Source organism: Simochromis diagramma, unplaced genomic scaffold (assembly GCF_900408965.1).
Source record: "Simochromis diagramma unplaced genomic scaffold, fSimDia1.1 OVJJ01000402.1, whole genome shotgun sequence".
Taxonomy (NCBI): domain Eukaryota; kingdom Metazoa; phylum Chordata; class Actinopteri; order Cichliformes; family Cichlidae; genus Simochromis; species Simochromis diagramma.
Genome location: NW_024386972.1, coordinates 3,219,495 through 3,241,485, shown reverse-complemented (window position 1 = coordinate 3,241,485; position 21,991 = coordinate 3,219,495). Strand labels below are relative to the sequence as shown.

Genomic DNA, 21,991 nt, shown 5'->3' with positions numbered 1-21,991 from the left:
ATTACTTTTTATTGTTTTGAGTAAATGGGTCCAAAGACCGTCTCCTTTATTAACTGCAGTCTAGTTATGCAAAGAAGATGCAGATTTTAAAGCAGATTTTAGCCGCAGGTGATCGTTTGTCCACTCATACTCTCTTCTTTTAGGGGAAATAAATGTCGGCTGTACAAACGTTTCAAAAAAATCTTTTCATAATCTTTGTCATCTTTATTCCCTGGTCCCCCTCCCAAAAAAAAAAAAAAAAAAAAAAAAAACCCACACAGGATGCAGGTGCAGCGCATGCGTCAAAGTGCCAATTACGCAAAAGGCGCGTGTAAAGTCTGGAAATTAAAAGCGCTCGGAGTGGGTGAAATATGAAACAGACACCCGTGTGAGCAGGAAACGTCACATTACCTCGACCCTCTGATCACATCGGCATCTCTTTTTGATTGGGGGGCTGCACGGGCAGCAATCCGCGGACTGATTCAGATGCTGCTAGTGAGGAGGCGGAGTGATCCCTCCTGCCCGCAACCCACGTAAACCGTGCCCGCTCTCGGACCCACAGCCACAGTGTTAGAGCGACGCCGGAGATGAAGCAACGAGGCTGAGAAGCGCACGGATTCTGCTCACACACTCCGCGTCTCTTCCGAGGATTTAACTGTGATTTTCTTTTATTTCTGGCAGCGGCTCCAACCGTCAGACGTTTTGAGTGCTGGCTTGCTTAACCCTACCCATGGCATTTTTCAACCATTTATAGGAGAATTGGGTCATGATCACATCGCCCACGGTCTCTGTCCTGAGAAATAGCACAAATCTAGCGTGGGAGAGCGGCTCCTCGGGGGAGAAGGGAGCAGTGAAGATAAGCCAACTATCCGTCCACAACTCCGTCTCTCCCGCAGACCCTACTCGACAAGCCAGTCGTCTTCCCATAAAGGTTTTGAAAATGCTTACGGCACGGGCAGGACACATTTTACACCCGGAGTACCTACAGCCGTTACCGTCCACTCCTGTCAGTCCCATCGAGGTAAGCGCTACAGCGGTTAAAATAAAACACGTTATTTTTATTCGCTTATTCTCAAACTACTGCGTGTTCACTCCGAAATTGCAGGACACCAGAGCTCCCGACACGAGTGGACAAACTGTGGTCAAGATTTTTATTTAGGCTATGTGTTGAAATACAGTAATAAACTGTACTCTCGATGTTCTACTCACTTCAGACTTTAACGACCCTTTTATGCAAACTGATGCCAATATTTTGAATGTCATTCCGTCGTGTTGTACAATCTTATCTTCCACCTAATGTAGATCAGCTACGTGTGTGCGCCTTCCTCCTTTACATACCTATTATGCTGAGTTGTTTTGAGTTTCATCTCGAGATAACTTTATGCGCAGTGCGTAAAATGCGCGAAACGGTCATATGTGACTATTTATCGCAAAATATTACATGTACGTGTGAGTGTTTTCCTGAATTTTTTAACGTTGTGTTTGTTTCAAATTCTCAGCTGGATGCCAAGAAGAGTCCGCTGGCCCTTCTGGCCCAAACGTGCTCTCAGATCGGCAAACCGGATCCGCCGTCCTCCTCCAAGCTGTCCTCTGTAACCTCCAATGGATCTAGCGACAAGGAGGCCAAATCCGGCCCGCTGAAGATGAGCGACATCGGAGCCGACGACAAATCGAGCTTCAAACCTTACTCAAAATCATCAGAGAAGAAGGACTCGAGCAGCAGCCTCAGTGGAGATAAAACCAGTTTCCGAGTGCCTAGCGCCACCTGCCAGCCGTTCACCCCCAGGACAGGCAGCCCCGGCTCCTGCACCTCCGTTTCTCCTCTGCCATCTGAAGGCAAAGCGGGGGACAAGGAGGAAAAGAAGGAGTCTGATAGCAATAAAAGCACTACGACGGAGAGCAACGGCAGCCACGGGATAAGTGGGATTACCTCTGACGGCAACCAGCAACAAGAAAACACATCTGGATCCAAGGCTGTTACATCAGACTCCATATCTGTAACTTCGTCATCATCATCCGTCCTCGGCTCCGGGCTGGTGGCCCCTGTCTCCCCCTATAAGCCCGGTCATACAGTTTTTCCTTTACCACCTGCTGGTATTTCCTATCCTGGAAGTTTAGCCGGTGCATATGCGGGTTATCCGCAGCCGTTTCTCCCTCATGGAATGACCCTTGACCCCACCAAATCCAGCAGCCAGCTTTTAAGCGCACAGTTTGCTGCTGCCAGCTCGCTGGGATGCAGCAAAGCGGGAACGAGCCCCTTAGCTGGAGCATCCCCACCGTCTCTAATGTCTGCTAGTCTGTGTCGAGACCCCTACTGCCTGAGTTACCACTGCACGAGCCATTTGTCCGGCGCAGCCAGCGCTAACTGCGCACATGACTCTGCGGCAGCTGCGGCAGCTGCCTCGGCGCTCAAGTCTGGATACCCGCTCATGTACCCGACGCACCCGTTACACGGCGTGCATTCCACGACCCCTTCTTTCAGCGGACATCCCTTATATCCTTACGGGTTTATGCTGCCCAACGACCCCCTGCCGCACGTGTGCAACTGGGTGTCGGCGAACGGACCTTGCGATAAGCGCTTTTCATCCTCCGAGGAGCTCCTCAGCCACTTGCGGACTCACACGGCCTTTGCCGGCACGGAGAAGTTGATATCTGGGTACCCGGGGTCGTCTTCTCTTGCTAACGCTGCTGCTGCTGCTGCTATGGCTTGTCACATGCACATGCCTCCAAACGGAAGCCCGAGCAGCCCGAGCACGCTGGCCCTCAGGGGCCCTCACCACCCCCTCGGACTCAGCAGTCGCTACCACCCGTATTCAAAGAGCCCCCTGCCCACTCCCGGGGCCCCGGTGCCCGTGCCCGCGGCTACCGGACCATATTACTCCCCGTACGCCTTGTATGGACAAAGACTGACGACAGCATCGGCCTTAGGATATCAGTAGTGACAGAGAATTACACATTTATAAAGGAGATTTAGGCCCAATGAGTTTTATATTGTACTTAATGCAGGGATTGGATCCAGGTGGGGATCGGTGTATTTATTTGCGATAGCTTCAAGCGTGACTAAAATAAAAAATAATTATAATATAAAATTTCAAAAGACTCAATGTGCATTATTTTTACACAGGAGAAAAGCGTCTTTGCAAGTTAAATAAAGTTAGGATCCTTTTTCTTTCTTTTGAGTAATGTGGAGTTTATTGTTTATTTGATTTATTGTGACTGGTGGGGTTTTGTAAAGCAAAAAGTTATTTTAAAATGTGCCTTACTCAGAGGGATTAGGGGGCTGCCAGAGCTGAGTGCGTGACGGAGTGATGGACGTGGAAAATCAATCAGAGCAGTTTCTTACAGAACTGGCATCGATTTATTTTATTTTATTTATTTATTTTTGGGGGGAGAGATAAACGTTTCATGAGGGCGTTTGATTTACCTGAAGAGTATAAGACAGCTGTTTGGTGAGGGTTTTTTTTTTTTATTATTATTTATTTATTTTATTTTAAGGCTCCCTTTTTATTTTTAAGTATAGGACAGGGTCAAATCAGGTCAACAGTTTTAATTTACAATAAGAGGATTTTCTCCCTCCAGTAACATCTTGTTTTGTTTTTGCTGTGTTAGTTTGACTATATATATATAATTAATTATTTAACTTCCCCAACTTTATTTTATTCCTAAAGTTGGGGAAGATGTTTAATATCTCACTGACATTTATGGCAGAATTTTGAATATACTCCCTTTTATTCACAACTGTGTTTTTGCTTCTGGTCTCACCATGAGGCTCATAATGGGGTTTTTTAAAAGGGCCCAAGGATAGAGAAGCAATAACTGCAAAACCTTTGAAGTTACAGAGGCTTCTATGAGCATCTGCTGTTTTTATTTTATTAAGTTTTAGTAACAAGAAGCAAGAGAAAAAAAAAAAAACAAGAAAAAAACACCACTTGGTGCTGCAGCTACAGTAGGTGTGTGTGTGTGTGTGCAAATGTGTGCTCAGATACAAAATCTTTTGGGCTCATCAAAACATGCTGAATCTTCTCAATCACACGGTCATGGATTATTGTTTCATTAACGAAGACAAATGAGCTGCTGATACCAGCGAGGCGCTCGCTAAACAAAGATTTACGATGACACCAGATGTGGGACGTTTCCACAGCTTTTGTGATTGCTGTAATGAAGCCATGAAGCAGAGAGCATGAAATAAAGTGAGGCCTAACTATTTAATCAGCCCCCTTAAAACAAATCAACTAAATCAAGCCAGCAGTGTCATTATCCATCCTCAGTAAATCAGGCTGTTCTCCAGCAATAAAATCACCATCATTAATGGTAAGATGTCATATTCATCAAATCCAGCCATCCTTCATGTAGATGAGGCCTAAACATAGCTCAGTGATACATGGTAATAAAGCTGCTAACCTATATTTCAGCACTGCGACCAGTCAGCCACCGAGTCGGCATAGATCATATGTGATGCATCTTTTTTCATTTACAAACAGCACATTAATATGATGTGAACAAATTGGGTCACGATCTCTGAACTTATTGCTCGAAGGCTGATTGATGTTTGACTCTGCTGAAGAAATTCACACATCTTCACAAGCAGATAAACCCGCTAATAAATGATTCAGTTTCAGTTCAATTTTATTAGCAGTGGTTAATGAGCTAGTTTAAATTTAAGGATGGGCTTAAAAGTCTGTGCGTGTGACTAGATTAAATGTAGACGTGCTCATTTGCTTTGCGTTGTTAAGTTGTTTTTCCTAACTAAAAAAAAAAAAAAGGGTGGCTTAGTGGTGTAGTGGTTAGCCCTCTCCCCTCACAGTATGAAGGCCTATAGGTTTGAATCCACTGGCCAGCTGGGAAGTGTGCCTGTTGTTGTCCCTCCTGATATTCGTGCTTCGTCCCACAGACATGTTTCTCAGTTTAACTGATGATTCTAAATCGGCTGTAGGTGTGAATGCTTGTCTCTCTATGCTTGCAACCTGTCAAGGGTGCACCCCACCTTTCATCCAGTGATAGCTGGAACAGGATCCAGCCCTTGACCTGCCACCCTGAACTGTACAGATGGATGGACTTTCAAATAATCCTGAACCCAATGAAGTGAACAGCATTTTGTTGCTATCAGAAATGATACTCTAATTTGCCGTCTTTAGTTTTGAATTCAAATTAAAGGACAAAAAAGAAAAACAAAACATACATTAATATGTTGTCAACGCAAACAGCAAAACCCTGGAGGTGTGTGAATGGTCCGCAGTGCTAATTCACTAACAATACTGTAGATTTTCTTTCTGTTTTAAGAGGAAGAAACAAGCTAATATCTAAAGTAGCGATTCCTTTTAAGCTATCTGCATTATGAGTGTTGTAGCACGATCACCAGCCTTTGTGGTCTCATACAGCATCAGTGTTTCTGTCAGCGTTTTGAATCCCTTATCCTACATTTTCTCTGGACACAGATTATTGGCAGGCTATATTAGTGTTTATTACATTAACCGTGTTAGTGGGCTTCACATATAACAGTTGCAAATTAAGTAAGCCCCGATCAAAACTGATATTTTCCTTTTTCAGCAGAAATGAAGAAGCAAACATTTGATCCTGTTTGAAAGAGTGCTTATTAATAAAAGGTATGAAACAAATAGCTAATCTTCCATATGTAAAAACATTTTTTTAAAAGCATGTCAGTCACATGGAGAAGTACACTCCTGCATTCAACAAACCTTCAAAATCCATAAAATTAGAATCAGGGGTTCCAGGTCTGTGCCAATGGTAATAACGTATTTTGGGAGTGACAGGCAGAACCTGCCTTATTTAAACCTGAGACATGTGGTGTTCTTGCTATTGAAGTGTGTGGTGTCATCATGCCAAAGTCTAAAGAGGTTGCTTCAGAAGTCTGAGTCTGGGAAAGGATTTAAAAGGATCTTCAAATTATTTGCAATAAATCACTGAATTGCCAAAGACAAATTCATCCCAAAAACAGACTCTTTGCAAAAAAACAAAAAAACCCCAAAAAGTCTCCAAGAACTTCCTAATCTGCTGAGTTTGCAGGTATCTCTCACAGCTGTTGGTGTCTGCGATCAGAAACAGGAAGCACAAATCTGACCTGAATGGAAGGCGCACCAGGAGAACAAGGAACGTTAGAGCAAGACTACAATTTGACAGCGAACAATTAAGCAAAGATCAGGGTTTTTGGAGTAGTGTGCTCCAGACAAATGCATTAAAGATGGAGTTCTCTGGCTGCAGTAACAGCAAAGACATTTGGCACAGATCGAAGACAGCCTCTCAGGAGAAGAACCTCATACCACCTGCAAAGCATGTTATGATTCGAGGTTCTTTCACTGCATTGAGGTGCAGGCAGCTTGCAGTCACTGATTCAACTAAAACAAGTGTTTAAGATCACGTGAGGCCAATCAGTCCTGAAGCTGAACTGAAAACTGACTTTTCAGCAGGGTAATGATTCTTAACAAATCCCCAAAGAACATGAGGAACGACATGCAAGAAAAAAAATTTTGCAACTAGGAATCTTGCCATTTTGCAAGGAAGAGTGAGCAAAAAATTTACCCGACAGATGCCAAAGACTGGAAGACAAGTATGCAAAATTTCTACAAGTAGTTATTTCTGTTAAATGGCAAAATGATTACTTCTGATGCCAAGATGTAGCTGCTTTTTTCAAAGACGAACATTATCTCTATTTAGATATCTTCGGTCCAAAATTTAATAAAGTTGCAAAATGAGGAGGCTGTGGGTCGTCAACCAATTGGCATGTTGATGTTTCAATCCCTGGCTCCATCAGTCTGTATTTTTAAGTATCCTCAGGCAAGACAGCGAACCCTAAGATGTGCCTGATGCATCCACTGAACTGTGAGTATTTGTGTGAATACGGTTTGAAAATCACTATAAGTACCAGTCCGGCTATTATACGAACTCAGTGATGGAATCGGCTAATTTTGTGGTTGTGCTGAAAATTTCCATTGGATGTACTTATTTTTTATCCCACCATGATGAAGTCTACCCATCTGTTTCCATGTGACAGATGATGTCTTTTCCACATGCCTGAAAGAAAAATGCAGCCAGGAGACTCTGGCTTAGTGACTCCATGCTGAATCACGGGGAAGGCCCCACCTGTTCTGCTTTGAACCACACCAAAATCAAGAGCCACAGCCTATCACCTAAGGAGGAACAGGCCGGCACAGTACACCCTGGGAGAGACGCATGCCAACGTTGAAAAAAAATGGTCACCTCAGCACAGCTGCGCGCCATGTGTTGCACTTTCCGTGGCAAGTTCTGGTTGAAGGCAGTGGACGCCATCGCTGCTACGCCGAGCTGACGTTCCCTCACAAAACGCCCACAGTCATGCATGAAAATGTCTTTTTTTCCAAATCAGCTCACGCAGATACATAAATCAACCAGCCCTCAAACACGTGTTGCCGTCACATAATGAATTTAACACCCTTTTGTCAGCAATATTAATGATCCAATCAAGGGATTTCCCCATCGCTACATAAACATTTACTGCTTTGAATAAACCTTCCTCGGTGCTCTGGAAAAGCAAGCAGGACTCTGTTTACAGGCACGAAAGGAAAAACCAATGACCTTTTGCGTGTTCAGCCAGCTGAGAAGTGTGTCTTCCATCTTTCAGAGAAACATGGTGGTTTATTTTTGCAGGAGAAAGGCTTTTGCCTCTCCAAACAAGCCCCATATTTATCATCACTCCATCATTTCCTGCCTTTGACAAGCAAAGTAAACGGTAGAAGCACAAAGTTAAAGCTGAGTCTTTGTGAGCCTTTGACCTTTGGAGCTTGTCTTCTATTATTAACCCTCCAGCGACATCATAAAATAAAGGAAATGAGTTGGTACGCTGAGATTATCTTAATGTGGAAGGCTTGGCATGTGTGTGTTCTATACTCACTCACACACACACAGACAAAAACAAAAAAAGCGTGCCTTTTTGAGCTAGAAGCCAGCCAATGGGAAAGGGAGAAAAGGGGAATTTTCCCTTGAAGAGTCTGTCAACACACAAAGCAAAGGAAAGAGCAACAGTGAGTTAAACAGTGGGCTCTTGTCTTTCAGCACTCAACATGCTCTATAATTTACACACCACTGACAGGGGCCATTTTGAAGTCTGTCATAGACGGCAAACTTTTTGTCTCCAAACGTCTTGCTCACAGTGAGTCGACTTCTGCCGGGGTCCGGGTGATTAATCACTTATGGCCTTATTGTGTGGAGGTGGCTAATTAACTGCAGGCTGACTGAAGAGACACGCTATAAAAACCCGCCTCTGATAACCCCAACTTTTCCCCTCCTCTTTCGTCTTGGCATGTGGAAGCTCTTACTGACAAATTTGCAAGAACCAGACTAACATTGAGTAAGATGAATGGCCTCTGCGCACAGTAAACAGCCTTTAATTTAACCATGTTTAAATGTATGACACACTGGCATTGTGCTTCCTCGCTGTTCGTGCTCTTTGGTTGGGAAACGCAGCCAAAGTTCCCCTGCTGTTGGTTTAAAATTAGGCTCGGCGTATTCACGGAGGGAGTTTCTGGGTGCTCGGCCTGGCAAACATGTGTTCGTTGTCTCTTTTGGTTTTCGGCCTTTTCTTCAAAGTGACGTTCTGAGACAAAAACAATCAGTTTCTTCTTCTTTTTCTTTCCTAAACACATTAATCGGGAAGATCTGGCATTAACTTTTATTTATTTTTTTAACTTATTTGGCGAGCAAACAGAGGAAAACAACAAAGAAAGCATTAAGTTGTGCATTAGCAATAAACTGGAGCTGTTCCTTAAGGTCAGCAGCTCGTATCAGACACGTGGCCGGCCAAAAATTGTGCAGCCATGCCTTCCACTCCATCTCCCCCCTTCCACATTATTAGGTTTGTTAACATACTGTATTGCAGTGTTTGCAGTCATGTCGACAGGCTAACTTAATCAAGTTACTATTGAACTTGTGCGCCTTGCCCAGCATGACAGTTTTAGTGCCAGAATTATTGCCGTGACCTATGAGAGGAAATTAGCAGCGGACACAACACGGAGACTTTTCTTCCTGGTGGAAAAAAATAAATCTATCCTATATATTTACAAGAACAGTGACAATGATAGAAAGTAGGGAGCAAAAATGTTTGCTCGATAACGCCGCAAATGAAAAATGCCGCGTGGACCCAAAGTGGTGCAAAATGCATAATGCCAGCTGGCAGACCATTACAGGTGATGGACATTTCACTTACCTAAGTCAAATATAACAGACTGCTGTTCATTAATATACAGGCAGGCCTGCAGAATCGAGTCTGCCATCTGGTTAAATCGACAGAGTAATCTACAGCTCGTAATTAGGGCTGAGGAGCAGAGTTTCTCTTTAATCTTTTTTCGGCTTTCAACAAAATTTCCATCTGCACCATGTGGCACATCATTTTTCTTTAAGACAAATCGGTTGTTTTCGTATGATCCAAAATTAGATCAGCAGAAAACAATCAATCTTGTAAAGGGCCTGGGAAAAGAATTGTGATTTCAGATACTGTTTTCCCTCCTCCTGTCTTTAGCATCTCAATTCTCACTTTCCCTGCATGACTGACTTTGCAGCCATCAGCATCCCTCCCATGATGCTCTCTGCTCAGTGCCGTCACATGGCATATAATGGGGACCCGGGCTAACGATGAATATGAAATTGTGCCTTAATATAGCGATCTCTCCTCAGCTGCTTTCCCTGTGGCGTTCCACAACAGATGGCGACCTGTAAGAGTCTGTGACACCAGAACTAAAATCCACACTGAGGTAAGAAAGAATACTTCGTGTCACTCTGTCTGCAAATTAGTGAGATGACACAACTGTCAGGTGCCAGCCTCCCGTGGCAGTCGTCTCCCCCATTACAGGAGCAGCGATGCTTTCCCTGCACGACAAAAGGGAAATGGGTGGATGTTTTTTTTTTTATAGGAGACCTGTCTGTCAGCTGGCTCTCAGGTCATAACAAATCACCAGCACTCAGCTGAGGCTGAACATTCAGGACGTCGGGAAGAAGACGAATGACCTGCAGGCCTTTGAAGTGCTCTGGCAGTTCAGATGGCTCAGCGGCGCTGACAGAGAAATATACACAACAGAGCAACCAATAATGAGAACATTAAACATTCCAGCCACCTGACAGGCTGACAAAAACAGCCTGGCCCCACATCAATCATTCACTGAGTCATAACCTTGACAATTAGTCCCCTCTGATACCGCCCGTAACCCCTGGGCCCCGCACTGCAGTGTGACTCCACTTAAAGAAGAGAAAACCAAAGGGCTTAATCTAATTTCTTAATTCTGATTGATAAAGACGTAGCAGCGACAGAGACCGCAATATATCGGTCCAGCACATGATGGATTCGGAATCGTTTGGCAGGCTCTTTGCAAAGTAATGACTCTCCGAAGATGGATGTGAAAATAGAAAAATGCACATACTGTAGTTCAATTACTTTTGCTGGCTGCCTCTGAAGATGTTTCGGCTAAGACCACAGAAATGTATCCAGCACATGTTTACGGCCCTGCCTGCGCAAATATGTGTTTTAATGACACCCCGCAGGCATTTGGAAGCTATATAAATAGTTGCAGGGGAGCCAACACTTATATTTCAATATAACTCGAGCCATAAGATCACTAACACGAGCAGTTCTTTAATGCGTGCCTAACGAGGTTACATATCCTACATCTGTATTAGTGTAAACATGTGCTAAATGTCAAGCCTGCTTTTAAGAAGCTCCATAAATTTTGCTCACTAAAAGACTTAATATCATTAATGTTCTCTGAAAAAAGATGAGGTTCAGCCCATTTTTCTTCTGCACACACACTCCCACATTAGCATTTTTTACAACAGAGCTCAGTGTTAAGACTCCAGTCTTCGCTCTGAATCCAAAGCAGTTGACCCTTTGAAAATAGCGAGGGGGCCATGTTGTCATCACTCCATTCACTCCAACTCTGCAGTTGCCATATGACAAATGAGCCACGTGACATGACATTTCCCTTTTGCCTTCACACCTGTAGAGTTAAAGCAAAACGTCTGACAGAGGAATTGATGGCAGCACCTCAAAACTACTGTATCTCCTTTTCATTTGGCGAAATGGAAAGAACCGGGCCAGTGGCTGTTTACAAAAACTACCTGAGACGGAGCTGCACAGCTCCAAGCCCCGAGGATGATAAATGGCTCTGCTAACCCTGTGGGACTGCAGACCCAAATGAGGACGGAGCTAATTGCCGTGCGAAATACTTTGGCATGAATGGAAAGAAAATGCAGGCGAGCCACAGCCAAAAAAGGGCCCAGTTGCTGCTGTGAACTCGGAGCTGGCTTTTGCTTACAAGAGTTCACTTGGTGTCCATAAATCATGGACTGCTTACAGCTGAAACTGCCCTTAGTCATCAACATGCAATAGACTGAGTGACAGATTCCATCCTGACTACATTAGCCGCCGGTTCAAACGAGGCTCCTTTTTTAAAATCTCCTACCATCTTGAACCTCGCAGGAAATGAAAACCAGATGGGTAAGGATTGCTGTGTATAACATAAAGCTGAGCTTGTATGAGAGAAAAAGACACAAGAGTCTAAAAAAAGAAAAAAAAAAGTGTATACATTGTTGAAGGAAATGACAGGGGTCAATTTGAGGTATCCTGGGTTTTTGATATCCTTCAAGTACAGCTTTAGATATGGCTTTACCCCGAGGCTGTGATCTGCATCACATTACTCATTTTCAGCTGACAGGAGAATTGAAATGTGGTTTCAGTCTGTGTTACACCCACACAGGTGAACACAAGTGCAGACTCCACAGTCAGTCTGAGTGATTTGAATTATAAATCCCTATCTTAGGCTTGCTCAAAGACTCAAAAAGTTATCCTCACTAGAAAAAAATGTTTTTTTATTGCGCCAGGACCGCAATCTGTTTGGGCATAATAGCAGTAAAAAGACAATAATGAGACATTTAAATAAAAGAAAAATATCTGGCACATGTGAGAGGAGAAATCAGGATGAAGTAGATGAATAGGTGCGAGCATTAAAAAGGAGATTATTTTGCGATGCTATAAAAACGTCTTCTTTCTTTTTTTTAAATCCGTGGATATGCAGCAGTAGTGTAACCGCAAACTTGACAATTTTATTGAAATCAGTTTTGTTTTCTTAGCAGGTTTGATGGGTTGAAGTACTGACTTAAAGTCTTTCATCAAGAGAAATTAAAGGATAAAGCCGGCGATATTCTATATTTTTGTTATTGTCTACAAATCCCAAAGAAAAGACCAACACTAACAATGACTCGCTCGGTCTCATTCTCAGACACTCACCACCGAGGAGAAAGGTTCCCACTGAAGATGTAAATATTTAACAACAGGACAGGAAAACATACTTTTATTTTTAAAAAGGCTAAATTATTTCGTAAAACAGCAGGTCGGCGTGGTTTGTAGCAGATTTTATTCAAAGATGAGTGCATAGAGCATTACTGGATTTCATTTTTAGTCAAAGTTTTCAGTTTGTTCACTTCAGAGTATTTCTGACAGTGGAATCAGGTATGTGGGGATGATCCACAACTAAGAGTTGAATTGAAATTTAATTATATTTACTTGCAATTGCTTATCAGTGGATACACTAGAATAAAAGGGTAATTCAGGTTTTCACAGAATGAAGAAATAATTATACTGTAAGTAATTTTAAGTAGTGTGCATCTTTATGATATAGAAGATAGAGTTACACATTATCTAAAGTTACTCAAAGTATAATAATTTCTTTTTAATTATTATTTTGTTCTTTCCTGTAAAAAGCTGAATCTACCAGTAAGGATTTGTAGGTAAATATAATTAGATCACAATTTCAGCTAAAATACAGGGACCGTATTATAAAGTGCTACCAAAATGCAATAGATCATTTAATAAATTAAAAATAAATGAATAAAAATTGATGGTTATGAAACCAAAGCGTTTATTCAAAAATCACCAGCAGATAAAAGCTTCCACTTAGTCACTTGATCAGTGCCAATGTTAGGATTCAGCTCATTTGAGCTAAATAGTAAATTGATTTTGGTAATCTGATACAAATGGAACCAAAACTATCTCACTACATACGCCCACTTGCTTCATAGCGTTCTGAGATATTAGCGAGGCTAGGTTGTTTAGGTTACCTTTAATCTGGGAAGTCTTCTGGGTCAAGACTTTCTTTTTTTGTCTATGTTTATGAATGTAGAGATACATTTTAAAAGCATAAAAACCTCAGTCGTCATCAGTGGATAGCTGGTGGTTTTGAGGTTGCATTTTGCCAATGACTGCAATTTAAATGGAACCTAAGCTTGGTCAAGCATGACTGGAAAATATCATTCAGACCACAAATTGAAACCACAGACATTCAAGCATGAAACATCTCTCATTCTATATCTGTTTAAAAAGACAAGGATCTCATAGTTTTGTAGACAGTCTTAAGAGTCTTAACCCCCAAGAGCGTTTGATGTGTCATCATCAGAAACTTTAATTTTGTATTACAGGCCTGACAATCCATTAACCCATCCATCCATGCATCCATCTTCGGCACCAAGAGGGGACAGCAGTCGAAGCAGACGCACCCACACCTTTTCCCCCAACAATCTCCTTCTTTCAGCTCTTCCAGGAGGACAACAAGATGCTGTCTCCAGTGAGTCCTGCTCCACCTCCAGGTCTCCTCCTGGTAGAACATGTCTGGAGCACCTCACCTAGAAGAGCCTGTCAGAAGCCTCAAAGAAACCTCAACTGCTTCCTTTCAATGTGGAGGAGAAACAGCCTTATTCCGAGCTTCTCACGCCATCTCTGAGGAAGGCCTTTTGTAGGTCCAGAGCTACCCAGAGCTAATAAGTCAAACAAACCAGTATTACACACCATTCTTACTCGATAATAAAACACTGAAATGTCTATATAATGATCATATTTTTACCTCAGTGGTCAAAGCTTTACCCTTTAATTCATTACCAAGAATGCAACCAACATCTTTCACATAACCGCATTTATTTATGATGTGTTTTGTTGGGTCGAACTCGGCACTCTGGAAATTCTTCCAGTAAATACTTAATTTATGAGAGGTAGCTCTCGTAGCTCTAAATATTTGGTGTTAAATGTTTGCTTATGTGCTTAAGTACCAGCATCATTAGACCTCTAAAGCATTCCATTTGTTGATCTCTAATGTAAAGGCCATGACGCACAAGCTCAGATGGTTAAGTAAACATCAAAGAAACACTACAAAGGCAGAAAGCTGAAGTAGAGAAACGGATGGATGCTAAGACAAATTCCTATACATTTAATCCGGGAATCTTAACTTTACAGTCAGTTGTAGTTTCTTTATTGTTGTTTTCTTGCCACCCTAAAGCAGAGCTATGAAATACTCCCCCCTGCCCTTCAAGTTAGAACATTAATTGTGTTTTTTACTTTATGAGAAAAGCTGCTTGTGACTCATTTTAATTCAACTGCATGAACCAGAGGCACAATCTGGTTTTCATGTTCTCTGGCTGAAAACACCTGCCCTGTTCTCACAGCTAATATATTAAGTAGTAAGTGCCTGAGCAGATGTTGTGAGGTCAGCAGGGAGCCCGGGGCCTATAGAGCACGCAATATTTATTGGACTGGATCAGAAGGCAATGACATGGGCCGTCTTCCCTCTTGACAAATCACATTTTGCATACAGGTTGAAGCCAGAGCCTGTTTCCTTCCTAGAAACACCTTTTCCAATTTGCCAGACTTCTTAGAGAGGCCCGATTGGGTCTTTCTACTTTTAAATGCGTGCTGCCAATCACAGAGAACGCCTTTTGGAAAATATTCGTAAAACAGTCAAACTTTCTTACTGGAAACCGTAACACGCCCGAATCTTTTATTTGTGTTTGCTTTGCAATCATCCACGGAGATCAAAGGCCGTGCTTAGGGCCTCAGTGTCAGCGCGAGACATCAATGACATCTCCCATTCACACCGCATCTTCTCCTCAAATCTCGCATGCACTCAGTCGTCACATCCCACAACAAAGAGAGACGCCCCGAGTTACCATCCATCAAACCAAGCCTTTTATGGCCCATCAAAAGACAATGAACTGCCAGAGTGAAAGGAGTGTTTGCAACATGAAGTGACAGCGAATACTCCAGACACAGATTAAACAGTGGGAGAAATGAGAGAACTACATAATGTTTGGGTAATTTGTGAGAATTAGACGCTATGATTCATCTTTATGAAGGAAACTAAGCTCAGATATAAGCTCAGCGCAGCTCCGCGCTCTGATAGTTCAGGCATCTCAATTTACTTTGGTTTTGAAGTATAGGCTTCTTACGGTTACAGACTGGAGCAGTTTGTTTTCAAACATTGCCACACATCTCACGCCTTGGTCGTGAGGTATGAGCTACATGTTAAGATATAAAACAGACCTTCAAGGCTTATTTTCCCTCAAAGGGATCCCATTTATTCCGTCTACTGTCAAAGCACGGAAGGTTTGAGAATTAAGGGAGCTACTGGCAACACAGTACATCATTGTGTACAATAAAAGACTTGCAACGTAAACCATCAGCAGCCCTTTGTGTGTTATCTCCCATGGATTATTCCTCTCAAGTCAACCATCAAGCATTGTGGGTATGGCAGCCTATGCGGGGTGCAGCATGCACCATAGAGTTTGCTAAAGTGTTCAACAGAGGTTGAGTGAAATGGGACACTGGCATGATTATACTGTATCCTGTCTGTTGCTGATTTATTGTGACAGCAGTAACTCCCTGCAGAACCATGTCGTCAGGTGCCACGACTGGTGCTGTGTCAGATACTTGATAGGCTTCGGGCTTTCAGTAAAGACCTTGTGAGAAAGTCTCCAGAGACGCTGCTGAGAACACACAAAATCTTCGTTTCTAAATATACAAGCGCATATCCACTAATGGTGAAGGGAAACAGACGCTCACGTTTGGCCTGCTAAGAAACAGCTGCAGTGTTTTCAGGAAAACAACCTCAGTAAAATGTGGTAAAGTCACAGACTGAGAAATGATATTACTGTAGATTACAACACTTAATATCTCCATTACTGCTGTGCAAAAGTCTACAGCCACCCTCTCATTTCTGTATATTTTGCAAGGAAAAAGGGAAAATGCTGCAGTTATTTACTAAAACATAAACATGCAAATACAGTATATAAAGCAAAAACAGAGCAGGTCAAATCCCAATTACAGTACGCATCCATAATCTGGACCCTGATCAACTGAATTCACAACAGTCACCCCAAGGTGCTTTATATTGTAAGATAAAGGTCTGACGAATATTATAGAGGAAAACCCTGACAATCAGACAAACAAGTATGAGCAATTACTTGGCGATAGTGGGAAGGAAGAACTCCCTATTCACAGGAAAAGACATCCAGGCTATGGGAGAAACTGCCGCCTGCTGTGGCTGGTTGGGAAGTGAGAGGAAAGAGAAGAGGAAGCAGGAAATAAAAATAGGGAAGTGGAGAAGTATCACATCATGGGAATACCTCCAGCAGCCTATAGCTGCATAACAAACGGAGGGTTCAGGTTCACCTATTACAGCCCTAACTATGAGCCAGCAGCCTAACTTGCAACCATCACTGTCATTGTGTACAACACGAAATGTCTGTCTGCTATGGAAAGCAAAGTACCCTAACTCTTCCTACTAACATTAAGTAAAAATACTCAAAAGCTAATGCATACTATGGGGTCAAGTGAGGGCAGACTGTGGGTCTTGTCTTCCTGTTTAAATCTTATCAACTCCCAGAAGTGCAGCTGGTGGATTGGCAGTGCAGGAGCTTGGAGAGAGAGACTACGTTCCACAGCAATCGTCTCTCTGTGTTATTCACTGGAACCTCTTAATCATTGCTGACCGCTCCATTGTCCCACATCACATGATGTCATTCACATCCCTTTAAGCTATTTCAGAGACGCCAGATCACCTTTTTTTCCCCCTTTTCTTTTCTATTGTTTTACATACGTTGCTCCTATGTTTCAGTAACACTCTACCCTCTGCTGTGAAAATGACACTAAAGTGTTTTAATTAGACGTTCTGCAGCAAATTATTCATGATAAATCTCAGTCTGTGATCCCCTTGAGGAATAATTGAAAATATATTTAATTAATGCTTTCATTATAAGCTTCCCTGAATATTGTGTGATTGTTGCTTTTCTTCTGTCGCTTACAACACGATTTCGTTCAATATGTGTTCGTCTGAGGGGGGGAAGGGACTTAGAAACAGTTTATAGCGGTATCACCTGACCGCAGCACTTTGAGCATGAAGACAGACATTATTCAGAATAAATGGATTATCAGGGAAACCAGCATAAATGACTCAATAAAACTGTTAAGCAGCCAGCCAGCAGTGGCCAACATGATTAATCGCAGGCGTTCCAAGATTGGATTTATTTTGTCTTTTATTTCTCCTTTAATGACTAGCTGCGAACACCACTCTTAATACATCGCCCATGTTTCTAGATTACCGGTGACTAATGAGGATTCAAAATGGCTGTTATCTACATTAATGTCTTTTTATTTGAAAAGTCAATACTGCCCGCGTGTGTGAGGAATATTATTAAGCGAGGGCGACTTGCAGTGATCTGTCTAAGCCTCCCAATTAGAAGGGTTTCAGGAAGCATTAAGGTACGCTGGCATTTATATGAATACACAGGTGCGTCATTACATTTATAATTTTCTACCGCTCTAAGACTTTGCTTCTCCAATTATAGCTATATTTACTATGCCTCCACATACGTCTGAATTATTAAAAGGCTCCAAGAATACGTTGTCACCCACTCTCCCCGCAGAGGATCAATGTCCTGCATTCGAGGGATAAATGAAGCTATATTTTACATGTTGCTGTTTTCAAAGCACATAGAGACACAGTTTATTCTCTTGGCGGAGGGCTCTTTGAAACCCTTGTGTTTAAGCAGGAAGCATTGTTCACTTTAATGAAAGAGTCCAGAGCAGTTATGACCCCGGTGATTCATATATTCATAAAAGAAATCAATCCTACATCAGCTAAACGCAGAAACAGAAACGTTCTGCAGCCTTAAATCTTAGCATTTTGTAATATGCAATAAACTGAGTTTAAACTGGAGCGTGTCATTGATGTGCACAATAAGACAGATGAAGTTTATTACAGAGCTAAAAACAGGTATGAAGGAAAAACACTGACTGCAATAACGGGCTTTGAAGAGAATGTAAAATGCAGGCCCAAGGCGGTGCTTTGTCAGACTGGACTGTTGTGGCACCAGACTGTTGTTCTTTCTATCTATGATTTAGCACAGCTGAGTCTGACTAGATGGCACCCAGGAGAGAGCTTGATTTTCATGTTTGCCAATCTCCCTTTATACCTGCCCGTGGTGACCATAAATACAGTTTTGTGCCTCCCGGAGAAATGCTTAAAGAAGCACTTTGTCCAAGTCCTGTATGGACCCGCGTGGTAATATTCTTGATTGATGACAGCAGCAAAGTTTAGAGGACGCTCCGGAGAGTTTTCCAATCTCATTTGTTTGGGAGTTTTACATTTTGAACATAAGTCCCGCTTGGCTGTATTTATGTGGTTCTGAGGCCTCTGCATTCAGCCTTTTGTTTCCACAGTTCATTAATGAGGGGCAGAAACACTAGTGGCCAAAGTCATCTCATTCTGGGGCACTTTGTGGGGGCACATGGAGACTTGGTCACCCCTAAACAGAACACTAATCTCCAGAAACCCATTTATATGCCTGGCCGACCCCTAATAGATAAAAATAGCTTGTGGTCTATTCAGAGCCGCTGGTCTTTACTCAGATTTTTAATGACTTCCATTCCTTCGTATCGTATTTTGGGTGAATATTGTCAAAAATCTATTTAGTAACATGACTGGTATGATGAGAAATGTCAAAAAGAGGGAAAGCGTTCGTGTTTGAAAAGTTAACCATGAATTATTTGATGCATTTAAATCATATGAAGTCACTAAACTAGCTTTTATAAAAATCATCCAGTGTTTGTGTCCTCGTATCAGCTGAAAGCTTCCAGATGTTTAATTATCTTGTAAAAGCTGTTTTTGTGAATATTTTTAATTGCTGCATGTTTACTTTTGCACAGCCTCTGGAACGACACTGCTATGTCAAATTATCATCAGGACAGTCTTATCGTCATATTCTACACCTGCGTCGACGCCCAATCAGTGCTCTATAGTGCCGCTGCTGGTCAAAAAGCAGACAGAGAATGGCTATAACTAACACAAAGTGTAATTCTCCTGATTGAAACACTAATATCGAGTTTTTGTCATATATTCTTTCCTCAGAGTGACAGCTGTTTAATGCAGGCGTATTTTGATAACACAGCAGAGTTTGCCTCGACCATCTCGTCCTGACAAACTGGAAGGACTTTGTACCAAATTAAAGTACATGAAACTACACATAGGGAAGTGATGCTTTAGCTTTTTCCTGCAGATGATATGTCAGAGTATGACAGAGAGAAGCTACTGTCATAAATAATCACTGAGTGAGTGCTGGCTTTGGTTGATAAAGTTTTATACAAGCATCGTGCCATTATACACTGTAAAAAAAGCAGCTATATGTGTTATCTGCTTACTTTTCCCAACTGTATTTGTGATACATGCTCAAATAAAGGATAAATAATATGTTCTAACAGTTGCCGGATGACGAGTTGTTGGAAATTAATATACTGAAATCTAATGCCAGAATAAAAACAACAAACAAAAGTGTCACTGGCTGAAAGAAAGTCATTCTTTTTTTTAGATGCTGATGTTTCCACGTCTCAGAAACAAATAACAAACTTTCTGGGTGTTAACCTAAGGGTTTAATTGACCTATAATTAGGCGTGGGCTGCATTATAAAGTGTAACCAAATCCTAAATCCAAATCCTGACTGAGTTTATTAGAGAGAGGAAAAAATGCTGATTAACATTCCCCTTAGTGTGTTTGATGCTCAGAAGGTTAGGGCTGAGGTATCAACTTTCACATGCCAACAAATCAGGAAAAATAGGTCTTGGGAATGCAAAGTAGAATTAGGATAAACTCACCCAACACCCAACACTCATTATTTTCTTTTAGCTGATGTTTGAACAATACAAAAAAACATCAGTGTTATTAGTTTTTCATGTTTTCAGATCCACTGAGATAAGAAAAAAAAAGATCCCCGCCAGTGATGCCTGCATGGACCCCAAGTGTAACCACCTTAAGACTCAGAGCAGGAAATAGGACAGGAGACAATTTAAACAAAACAAAAAAGGGGGGGAAGAAATGATGGCAAACATTTTTTTTCTGGATTCGGCAAACACTTGCAATTACTTCTTGCAATCACAAGGTCACTACATAGGTCGCTTCTCACCAGGCAACTGGTGCAGTGACCTGTCCAACCTGTTTTCAAACGATCGCAAACCCACTCAGAGAGACTGCAATCGCTCTCAAACAGATTGGCAAAGGATTGCAAATGTTTGCTGTCTAATTTATAAATGCAGACAAAATGCCAACAATCTGAGACTATTTGCGCCAATTAGAGCAACTAATCTATGATGCATTTCTCTGAGGACCCCTCAATAGGGAACTCCACTCAGCTGTTTGCCAACTAGTTGCATTCTGTTCATTTTACTATATAAAATGTGTGATTTTGCAGAATTTCTGAATTTCAGTTTTAAATCTATTAGATTCTGGCTGGACTCTGAATGTAATAAGTTTCCTTTTAATGTGAATATCTGTGTATGTAAACGGCACTAATCAGTTAATTGCCAGTTTGACCTCTCATAGGAGACGGATGCCGTCTTATCATCATCTTATCGCCATTTTGACGCATCAGTCACTTTGCAGAGGGTCACAGACCTGGTCAATGTCTTGAAAGCATCCATTTCAAAGGCAACAAGAAGAAATCACCGTTCTCCATAGTGTGACTGTAAAAATGCAAACAGGACAGCAGTTTTGTGGGAGGTTAAATCTATAATACTCATATAATAAGCAGTAGATTACTAAATATGATCAGCCTAAATCAGAAAACACACCCTGACAAGTCTGATCAACCCAAAAACTGCTGCTGGGATTTTTGTAAGACATAGTAAAGCAATTAAGCAGGGAAGTCAGTAGCACTTTATAATAATGCTGCAAAATTAAGGTATTAAGTGTTTAATTCACCATTTATATGTCACTGCTCCTACTTATTATGTCAGTTATAAATACAGACATGTTTATCCATCTTTTACACCAAGTACAGCCATCACTGCTGTACATGGTGTAACTATGTGCATCTATCACTGCTACTATAACACTGAATGATCATAATCATATTAATATATCTATATTTATAACTGACATACTAAAGAGGAGTAATTCTATATAAATGATGAATTAAGCACTAGCTAATACCTTAATAGTGTGACATTAATATGAAATGCTACCAGGAAGTCAGATAGATATTGAAAGGTAATCTGCCCAAATACCAACTTATGCAAAGCTTCTGTGGAAAGCTCACTAAGCATAAACAAACAAAAATTCAGGTCAGAGGGATTTTACAGTATCAAATTTTCCTTTATAATCTGTTCTTCATACCACAACTTCTTTTTTAGAGCCATGCTAGTTTAGAAAAACTATGTTAACATTTATGTAATAATTATTCACAGTGTCGAATAAGCTCCAGTTTAAAATACGGGGAAACAGATTTGGGACTGTGTTAAGTTCATTCGGCAGGTCTGTTTGAGAACCCACTGACCTTAAGCTAATTCCAAAAAAGTAACGGCCATTTCTAAGCCCTGTTATTTCCATGACTAATAAAACCATTGACACAGTCTGAGAACTGCCCAGACGCCTGTTGTGTGATCCGGTCTAGAAATGCTCTGAGCAAAATGGAAGAAAGGAAAAAAACTGAATCCCTCTGAATAACTGAACCACATGGTTACACAGATAAATACACTGCAATGTAGCATTTAGAGTCACATTACAGCTTTCCCAGTCAATAACAAGATGATTGGTTGGCAGTGGCAGGTCTAGTTAGCGGTACAATGTCGCACTTGACATTTATCATAGCTCCAGGGTCGTGAACTTGAAGCCAAACAGCAGCTGAATCATTAGATGTGAACGGCTGCAGCTTTGCCATCTCT

General features: G+C 41.7%; 1 protein-coding gene and 1 long non-coding RNA gene across 2 annotated transcripts in view; one reads left to right on the top strand and one right to left on the bottom strand.

The window, feature by feature from the left end:
• LOC120737940 overlaps positions 1 to 21,991 on the bottom strand; it is a 38,742-nt gene that overhangs the window by 7,355 nt on the left and 9,396 nt on the right. The gene's annotated exons all lie outside the window — the stretch shown is intronic.
• On the top strand, positions 250 to 3,078 carry LOC120737929 (zinc finger protein 503-like). Its single transcript, XM_040038870.1, has 2 exons — positions 250 to 1,000; positions 1,479 to 3,078. Exons 1-2 carry the CDS (start codon positions 746 to 748, stop codon positions 2,916 to 2,918), a joined length of 1,695 nt encoding a protein of 564 aa, XP_039894804.1. The 5' UTR covers positions 250 to 745; the 3' UTR covers positions 2,919 to 3,078.

What these genes read in the sequence shown, in the direction of transcription:
- LOC120737929 (XM_040038870.1), top strand. Translation starts at nt 746, where the DNA reads ATGATCACATCGCCCACGGTCTCTGTCCTGAGAAATAGCACAAATCTA. An exon ending in CTCCTGTCAGTCCCATCGAG is followed by an intron (nt 1,001 to 1,478) that starts GTAAGCGCTACA and finishes TCAAATTCTCAG; the next exon opens with CTGGATGCCAAGAAGAGTCC.